This window comes from Bombus bifarius, unplaced genomic scaffold (genome assembly GCF_011952205.1).
Source record: "Bombus bifarius isolate JDL3187 unplaced genomic scaffold, Bbif_JDL3187 scf7180000008128, whole genome shotgun sequence".
NCBI classification, from domain to species: domain Eukaryota; kingdom Metazoa; phylum Arthropoda; class Insecta; order Hymenoptera; family Apidae; genus Bombus; species Bombus bifarius.
In genome coordinates this window covers 1-10,101 of record NW_022884460.1, presented here as the reverse complement: position 1 = coordinate 10,101, position 10,101 = coordinate 1, and the positions used below count along the sequence as shown (strand labels likewise).

The 10,101-nt window shown below is 41.9% G+C and overlaps 1 protein-coding gene across 1 annotated transcript; it reads right to left on the bottom strand.

The window, feature by feature from the left end:
- Positions 1-8,910: 8,910 nt before the first annotated feature.
- LOC117208465 lies at positions 8,911-9,779 on the bottom strand. Its single transcript, XM_033449666.1, has 2 exons — positions 9,051-9,779; positions 8,911-8,967 (listed from the first exon to the last, which is right to left on the bottom strand). Exon 1 carries the CDS (start codon positions 9,777-9,779, stop codon positions 9,186-9,188), a length of 594 nt encoding a protein of 197 aa, XP_033305557.1. The 3' UTR covers positions 8,911-8,967; positions 9,051-9,185.
- Positions 9,780-10,101: the final 322 nt, after the last annotated feature.

Here is a 10,101-nt window from a genome sequence, read left to right as displayed (position 1 = left end):
CCCACGGAGTCCTGTGAGCATCCCGACGGATCTGATATTCTCTCATAGACGGATGGCAGCTGGCGGTGTCCGCGGCACCTGCCAGTGCGCCGATCCGGTGCGGAGAATTTCGGAGAAGTTAGTGGGCCCCACGCCTGCCAAGACCACGTCGAACCAGGAAGAGGCGTCAGGGGACGGGGTCCCAGGATGACGCAGCAGGAGCGAGGCGCTAGGGGGCGTGGTTCCCCCCCAGCGGTCCAAGAAGAGCAGGACGCCTCCCTTCGACAAAGAAGGAGAGATAGACGCCCGGGGGCAACCGGAGTAATTCGGGAGAGATCCCGGGTGCATCTCGACTCAGGCGTCAGGACAGGCCACCGTGGAGGTTTTAGCCGGTACGAATCCGGCACTACCCAGCGCCCTCTCCCCGGAGGGGCGCGGGGTGCCTATGAAGGTTTCCTCCACGAAAGGTTGGGGTTGGCGCCAGGACGTGGTCCTACGTCCTGAAAACCCATATCCGCCTCGTGCTCTCCACCCTTAGCCTAACCCTAACCTAACCCCTTAGGAGAGTCATAGTTACTCCCGCCGTTTACCCGTGCTTTTGTTTTTTTTTTTCAATTCATCCACGTTGAGATGGAAGAGAAAATTCGGTCGAGAATGGGGCCTGTTGTTATAGGTCTCCAATTCCCGACCTGGCTGCTAGGTTTATTTGGTATTAACTTAGTCCTATTTTCCTTTCATACGGTCGAAAATAAGAACTATAGAACAGAATATTAACAAATTTTTGTCAATATTGCGGGCAGGCCAGATGTCATTAAGTGCTCTTTTTAAAATCCATCTGGTCCTGCCGCAGCCTTCTTCCTCATCTTGTTAAGTTTCTCACTCACATCCTCAGCGGTGTCGACGGAAACAATTCATTTATTATCAGCTCAGAGGCGCTATTTCTTCGGATTGGGGAATTGAATGGTCCTGCCCGACCCCACAGATCCTCATAGAGCCTCTTCACTTGTATTGCTTTTGCTGGTTGACTGTTTGGTTCCAGGAATGTACGATCGTTGTTAACAACAACGTTGGCTAACTTCTTAGGACATTCTTTAAACAACCACTGGCAACGTGCGTAGGAGTATCTTTGCTTTTTGTTTCTATAGCAATAATTATTATTCTTTTTATTTCCCTTATTTTGGGGCTTTACCGTTTTATTTCTTTCATCATTCCTGCCTTTCTCTTTCTCTATTGCTCCATATAGAGATGTGTAACCTCCTTTATATAGAGCGTTAACCTCCTTTAACGGCGGGGGTACATCAGTTAGTTTCTCTACTTCTTTTTCTCGTTGGAGTCTCCACTGACGGGTAGACTCCTCATTAAATATTTCCCCGCTAATTTTAGGCTCTTCGCGCGTCCGCGCATTGCCTGAGTTACGGGATCGCACTCTTCCTCTGTCACCTCGGCAACCTCCTGAGGGCTGGTATCCTCATTAGCTATCTTTAGTTTCTTTCTCTTGTTCTTTATTTGTTCTACTGTCCTGCTAGTGAGGATTTTACTTATCCCGATATTAGGGTATTTGAAGTCCTTATAGATTTCATCGAATTCCTTCAGGAGAGTTGCCTCCTCTACAGTCCATTTTCTTGTGTTTGGGGGTTCGTTCCCCTTCTTTTCGCGTTTCTTACGGCAGGGTGCGCATGCCGTTCGTGGGTGGATAATCCTCTCTGAGTCCCGAAGCTCATGGGGCAAGCTTCGCATTTATACGCTCCTTCTTTTCTTTGACTAGTGCCACTACACTTTGGAATGTGGCACTTTACCCCATGAAGCTTTGAGAAACTCCTTTCGCAATATAAACATCCCCACTGGATGCGAGCATCCGTGCGGTGTTGACCAAGGTGCCTATCCAGGTCTGATAGCGTCATGAAGAAAAGGTGAACTTGCCTTTTCTCGCAGACCGGACAAGCAATCTTGTCTCCCATTAAAGGCGCTATGATCTTAGGAATCATATTCGGGGGCCTTGCCAAGTCATTACCCATGGTCCCCTCCGAAGCGAATAAATCCGCCACGGCGCTTCCGGGATCGAAAAGCGGTATAACCGTTAGATTGGCAAGCTGATTCTTTATTCATTTACTTTCATATAGTCTTCCGGTCCTTCGTCGCCGCACTCCGTTTAGCCATGGACGCCGCGTCCGGAGGACCATTCCCCACGCCTACGCCGGCGTACATGTTACCGACGGTACCACGGGGAGGTAGGAGTGCGACTTGAGCAGACGAGACCGAAGTCTCCCCTGTCCTTAAGCAACTATCACACTCCTAGGGGCCCACAGCACAACCATTTAACAGCGGCATGCTGTTTACAGGCCTTAAGAGGGTCATAGTTACTCCCGCCGTTTACCCGCGCTTTCGTTCCATATTAATTCTCTATATCGATAAAAATAACAATGTAAAACAAAAATTAATAAGATAACTGTTCGCTCTATTTATTTAATACTATCGATAAAGTACTCGCAGTTTAATTGCAATCGCTCCAGCGATTTGAGAAGAAAGTGTTTTTGATGTATACTTTGATGTGTGGCGGTACTCGACAACAAATACCGCCATTCGACACTAATTTCTGTCGGACGACGGCAGCGCAGTGGTTAGCGCCTTACGTTACGAATGTTCGGGACCCGGGTTCAAATTCCGGCGACCGGAGTTCGATATTTCTTCTACGTATCAAAAACGGAAGAAAATCAGCAGTACCCCATCGGCGACATCTACAGCCAGCAGCTCAATTATCACAGACAACACGGACACCTCAGATATAATACTTTGATGTGAAATTTGTATACATAAATGGTCACTTTTAGTAATAGAGACCTCTAGATTCGTAAGAAATAAATGTCACACTTGAATATCATCATTCGCAATACAACTAACATTCATTCCTTATAAAATGTTCAAAGTATAAATTTTGTCTACCCACTACGAGAAATACAGTAAATTTTGATCAGTATAGTAGTAAGTACAGCAAATTGAAGTCGTTCGTCCTGAATTCTTCGTCATTTTATTACGTCGTCAAGGGATTAACCCAACAACGCGTATAAGTAGATGAATTGTACGATATTATACTTTTTAATAATTTATACTTGCATAGCCTTAGCAATGCTACGTCTACTTTGACTAGAACAGACAGCGAGCTGCCTGCATACTGATCATGCACAAAAATAGCATTGTGTCTACACTGAAGCTGGCGAACAACTCGTGAACAGAACACAAGCAGACCTGTTCGCGACTGTACAGCCACATAATAGGCGGAAGCAACAATTGTAGTTATTCAATCCGATTCTAATTGTTCGAAATTTGTGATAATGAGCTTGGGCGCGAGGCGACAGTCAGTCGCCAAACGTAGCCGCGGTCAAGGGATGAACGCTTTGTCTAACAAAGATATGGAGTAACTCTATAGCTCTCCTTAAAAGAAATACTTGTGAAATATTTGTCCCGTGGCTCGCCCCACGCAGACCCTATTCTTCGAGTAAGATGATTGCCAGATGTCGATGCGTCTCCGCAGTACATGTTCAGCTAGCCTGAGGGCCCGTCATAAATCTTAGGATTTAGTTGACTAAAGTCCTTCAAACAAACAGTCTTTGTCCCAACTACGGGAAGATAGGGGAGACATATTTTTCAACGAGCGGCGTCTCCCACTAGCAACTTTCCCTCGAGGGCGGCTAGCATTTTTTTCTAACCACCGATATGGAGATTGACCAATTAGCAGCAACGCCAATTTCCCTTACTTTCTGAACGAAGGCTATCCTCGACAAATCCGATGATCTCGTGCCCTTAGAACACCCCATATAGTTTTCCTCTGAGACTATCGTCACTAGCGTCGCGAGTGCCTTGTCGTGTAAAATTAAGGTAAAAATAAGGAACTTGTTAATTTCCGAAAAGGAGATAAAGTTCTTTTTATTTTTTACTCGATTTATACAATTTTTTCGGTTTGCGATGATACACTTTCGATACATAGATTAGTTAAGAATTTTTTTATTAGACTGACTGGATGATTTTAAAGGGAGCATTTACATTCTTCCATTCGTTGGAGTGGGAGAAGGTTTTGTTTATACTTAGTGTAAAATTCGGAGAACGGCTGGAGTGATCGAATGCCACTCAGGCGGCTGAGAACGGGTGCTGACCGGACGGTCACACGCGATAAGGCGTTCGGAATTTCGGTTTGTTATATACAGTTGCTCGAATTTCGTCTGTGACATTCCCCCCTTCTTAGATTGAACTTGATCCCTCAAGTTTTCTTCAGAAGACTTTTGTGGAATCGGACTTGACGTGGCTTGAAAATTACAGCTGATTCCTCCTCTTCATCTGAGTGGTATGTGTTGGTTGGAGTATAGATGTTGGGTGTTGAGCCCAGGGTGAGTGGTACTGGTGGGGCTGTCGCATTGTGGCTGTTGATTACAGTTTCATTTCGGCAGCAAAATAAATTGATACATAATTTGTTCGGTATACATTTCCTGATGCATTTGAATACCCCTATTTTGTTTAATCCATATATACCTAGTATGCCTAATGCTATGTACCCTAATATCTGGAGCGTGGTTAGTCCCCAATACTGTATATTTTTAATTCTGTGTTCGAAATTAAGAGTTTCTATCTCGTCGCCTATTTTATCGATCGTTGTTTTATAGCCTTGTAAATTATCTATTATTTTCGGTGCTCGCTCGAGTTTATCTAATAGATGAGTGAAACTATCGTTTGTTTTGAGCGCTAGGGTTTTTGTTTTGATTTCGTATATGACTTCGTTTTTTGTTTCGCCTATACGCATGTGTTCGTCTTTGTACAATATATCGCAAGAAGTGTTAGCTCTTATGATGGAAGGCTTGTCACGTTTTTGTAAGGTATGTTTCGTTTGGCAAATTGTGTCTATTTCTATCGGATTTGCTGGTATCGCAATGTAACAGTTGCTAGTTTTGAGCGGTATAAAGCTAATGTCTTCAATCTTAAGTACAGTTATTTGACAATGTTCAATGTGTGGTTTGAAATTTATTATTTCGCTGCGACAATCGGTTTTTGAATTTCTGTCATGGATTGGTAGTGTTTGTTTGCATATAGTGGTTCCGGCTCGATTCTTACAAAGTTTGTTGAAATACTCGATATCAGCGTTTATAAATGAAAGACCTGAAGTTAAATATATCTGATGTTCGACTACTGGAGCCAAAAATACTCCATTTCTTTTACTCGGGATAGGATATACTTGTAATATGTTCCATTCTGTGTTAGAGACTAAAGGTACTATGATTTTGAAAAATATTTTGTCATCTATTGTGAAGATTTTAAGATCACTGATGTCGAGTATGAATTGAAAATGTTCGGTTTTGGCAGAAATCGCGGTGTTGTACATCTGGCTACCTATTGCCTTGGCGTAATTTTCTATGAATTCATTGGGGTCAAGTATTTGTGGACTAATTATTCCTTGTTTGCCTAATATCATGACGTTAAGTATTTCATCTAATTGGAAGTGTAAAGTTTGCATCGCGGTGTCGACTTTCATGATCATCTTAAGCATAGATCTATCGATATTTGCCTGCTGTTGTAATTTTAATATATCACTATATGATCTCTCTAAGTGGTTTAGGTTTTCTGAGTTTACAATTTTTCTAATAAGTGCTGTTTGATTAGCTATTATGGTCTTGATTTTATTATTATCATCGAATAGTTTGTCCATATTTTTGTTTATGAGCGTAAGATCATCATCGTCGAGAGTCCCGAACAGACTTTTCGATACGGAACCTATGATGTTAAGCAAACCTCGTGTGCTCCGGGTATGTGTTAACGCTTTCAAGTGTTTTGCGAGTTGTTTTAGGTTATTGATGCGATTTTGTAATACGCCTAACTCTTCGACGTATTGTTTGCTGATTGCACGTGAGTCTATTGTTAATTTATATGATTCTATTGCGCTTATCTGTTCGTATATGTCGCTAGTGTCTAATCCTACTATTATATTGGCAGTGTCGCTGTATAAATATCCTTTTCCTATGTTTTCTACGAATACACAGTTTCCTTCTAATGGTGTAATATTTATTTGCGCGGATACTATTCCGGCAAAGAGAAGCGTCGACCTGGAGAGTAAGGTTTTAAACGATTACCGTGTATCTTTTTGTCTTGAATCAGATAGTATGGAGTACATACTTTATCAATCGTGTACGGTCCTAACCATACCACATCAAGTTTATGCCTTTTATGATCGTTATGTATTAAAACAGAGTCTCCTTCTTTGAAAACTGATTGAGGTTTTATAATTTTACGTTTTTGATCGCGCTGATATCGCTGTTAACTTTTGATCAATGTTTCGCGAGCGTGTCGGAGTCTAGAGTCCCATTCCTTTTTGCGGAACGTGACTTCGTCTGCGTATGTGCGTTGGGGATTCTTGGATATTGTGGAGGGAAGATTGGCTTGGTGTCCGAACGTGAGTTCGAATGGCGTGTAACCAGTAGAGTCGTATATCATTGTGTTATATGCAAGGCATACAAAGTTAAGTTGATCGTCCCATTCTTCATCCGAATTTCGCTGTATCGATCTGAACATGTCCGTTATTACTGCGTGTGTCCGTTCTAACGATCCGTTACTTTGTGGGTGGAAGGATGTCGTTTTGATATGTTTGATTTTGAACGCGTCTTCGTACTGTTGCATTAAACTAGATATAAAATTCTGTCCGCGGTCAGTTAATATCTTTTTTGGAGCGGAAAAGATGTAAATGTAATGATTCAAGAGTGCGTTCCAAATTGTTTCCGTTTGCTGAGTTTTTAGTGCTACGAGTATTAAGTATTTTGTCAATTCGTCATGTATGGATAGAATGTACTGATTGCCTTTTTTCGCCTTTTTCAGTGGGCCTAATAAGTCCATAGCAATTTTATCGTTTGGTTCGAGGGGTGTGTCGGTGATACAAGGTTCTTCGCGCGGTCTGATACGTGTAGTTTTAGATGTTTGGTAGGTGTCGCATGATTCTATATGTTGTATGCGTTTCATCAAATCTGGTACTCTGTGCCGTTCACGAATGCGGTCGTATGTCTTTTGTATACCGGGGTGTCCTACTAAATCGTGATTTTCTTTCAATAATTCGTCTATTTCTTCGTCGCTAAATGTTTGAATTGGTTCCTATGCAAAATTTAATTCTTTTACTGTGTCGTTCAGGAATAGTAAAATTTGTTTGATCGCGTTCTTTTCGGTCTCTGTGAAACTGTCGTCGCCTATACCTATCTTTTCGTTTATATGAATAATTTCGTTTAATTTAGTTAACCATTCGATTCTGTCGTAATTTCCTAGCTCTGTTTTGGATAATTGATAGAAAGATTTACGGTTCGGAGTCATTTTGAGAATTTTGGGTAACGCGTCGGTAGATTTTTCCCAATCGTGATATTTTTTATCGAGTTCTATGTTCAAATTTTCGCGTCGTCTGGTCAGAACATGTATTCCAGATAGTGCGTCGGCTGCAGTATTATCTTTTCCTTTCGTGTATTCTATGTCGTATTCGTATTCTTCTAGTTTTAATCGCCATCTCATCAAGCGTGATGAGGGGTCTTTGCAATTCTGTAACCATTTTAGTGCTTGGTGATCGGTTCGGATGAGGAATTTCCGTCCTAACAGATATTGTCGGAGGCGTTTCACGGCCCATACTATTGCTAAAAGTTCTTTTTCTGTAGTGGAATAATTTCGTTCCGGTGGGTTTAGAGTTCGCGAGATATAACAACATGGATGTCCGTCCTGTGATAAGATTGCACCTATACCTTCGTTACTGGCGTCAGTCGTTAATGTGAATGGTTTCGCAAAGTCTGGGAATTTTAGTACGGGTGATGAACAGAGTTTGTCTTTTAATGTCTGGAATGCTTCCTGGGTTTTATCTGTCCAATGAAATGGTGTCTCCTTTTTTGTAAGTTCGGTCAATGGTTTCGCGATCTTAGAAAAGTTTCTGATGAACTTACGGTAATAACCTGCTAGTCCTAAGAACGATTTGATGTCTGTGGGATTACGTGGCTGTTTGAAATTGCTAACGGCTTCTAATTTTTTGGGATTTGGCTTTACACCTTCGGCGGTTACTATATGTCCAAGATATTCTAATTCTGGTTTGAGAAATTCGCATTTGTCCGGCTGTATTTTGAGTCCGAGTTCGCGTAGGCGTTGCAATACTATCGCGAGGTTGCTATTGTGCTCTTCAATCGACTGTCCGAATATTATAATGTCGTCTAAATATACGAAGCAATGTTTATTTATGAGTCCTCTTAGCGCGGTATCCATCATGCGTTGAAATGTTGCAGGTGCATTCTTTAAACCGAATGGCATCCTATTGTAATGATAGTGTCCTTGTGGTGTGGAGAATGCTGTGTACTTTTTAGAGTCTATGTCCATTGGGATTTGGTGGAATCCGGAGGATACATCGAGGGCTGAGAAGAATTTTGCGTTGCCTAGTTGGGATAGTATGTCGTCTATGTCAGGTAATGGATATGCGTCCTGGTCAGTTAGTTCGTTTATTTTTCTGAAGTCTATTACAATTCGCCATTTCTGTTTCCCTGAGGCGTCTGCCTTTTTTGGTACTACCCAGACTGGTGAATTATAAGGAGAATCAGATGGTTCTATAATGTTCTTTTGTAGCACTTCGTCCATTTGTCGTTTGATTTCTTCTTTATGGCATTCAGGCGGTCGGTAAGATTTTGTGTTCATGATTTTATTTTCTTTTAACGTTATTGTGTGTTTAGCAAGATTAGTGCATGGTAATGAGTCGGTCTCTAGATTGAATACGTCGAGGTAGAGCAGCAATATCTTTTCGATTGGTTCACGGAGGGTTTTCTCTATATGCGAAAGTCTAACTAAATCTTTAAACGTGGAGACTTGATCGTACGTATTTGAATTTTCGATAAAATTAGTCATTTTGGCTGGGCACTCACCACCATTGATAAAGCATATCCTTGTCGGTTTTCCTTCCAGGTAGACTGTTTTTGACACTGCTTGTTTTGGAGGTACGTCGTTTTCCTGTTGCAATAAAAGTATATTATTGTCAAGTTTTAATTGTTGATTCGAGAGTTCAAATTTGAATTTAGATAGGGCTGGCAAACCGAGTATGCCGTCTTCTATAATTGGAAAGTTGTCTTCTACCACAAAAAATTCTAGAGTTTTGCCAAATAGTTTTATCAAAGCGTGTTCGTTGGTTTTAAATTTAGAGTGTCCCATCGAGAATTTCCGTTCTTTTGTTATTCTTGGTCGTAATACGCATCTTCGCTTGAGTATATTAATTCCTGCTCCGCTGTCAATGAGGAATTTATGTCGCTGTCCGTCGGATCGTAAAAGTACTGTGGGTAGTCTTCCTGTTGTGGCGTTAATTCGTAGGTCTGGTCTATTGGTTCCTCTATTTCTTCCTTGTGTGTCTCGAGATTGTGGACTGCTGGTGGTCTCGGAAATTGGCTGGGTGTTCGAAAATTTTTACATTGACTGGAGACATGTCCGATTTTGTTGCATTTGAAGCATTTTAATTGTGTCCTTTGGGCAGGTGGTATTTGTTCGGTTTGTCGGAAGCTTCTTGGCATTGGATTGGGTGTTGGAGTTGGTTTTTTAGTGATCTGATTAGGATTATTGGTTGTTAGTCGTTGCTGTTCAGGAAGTCGTAATCGTTCTATTGGTTTTAGTCGTCGATTTCGATCTTCCCTGAAGAATCGCTCGATGTCGGTGGCTTTCTTTTCGGCTTCAAGGATATTGTATGGTGGATTGGCGAGTAGTAATTGTCCTATTTCGCCTTTCAGGCCTCGGATAAAATCGATCACGGAGTCTTTTAAAATCCTGTCGTTCATAGCTCGTCTAGTAATTTCGTCACGGTATTCGTTCGTTATACTGTATTGTAACTTATTGAGTGCTCTGCGGAACCTGATGATATAACTTTGCACACTTTCGTCGTGACGCTGTCTCGTTTCGCGTAGCTGGTCTTGATGTTCTCTAACAGAGTCTTGGGTGGCTACGTTTCGTCATAGGGCATCGTACAGGTGTCCGTATTCGTATATCGATATATTGCAGATGGCCATTGCGGCTTTACCCGTGATTTTCCCGATTTTGATCATTTTTAATAGTAACGTGGGTTCGCTACACATGGCTCGTAATTCGCGTATTTCGCGTATG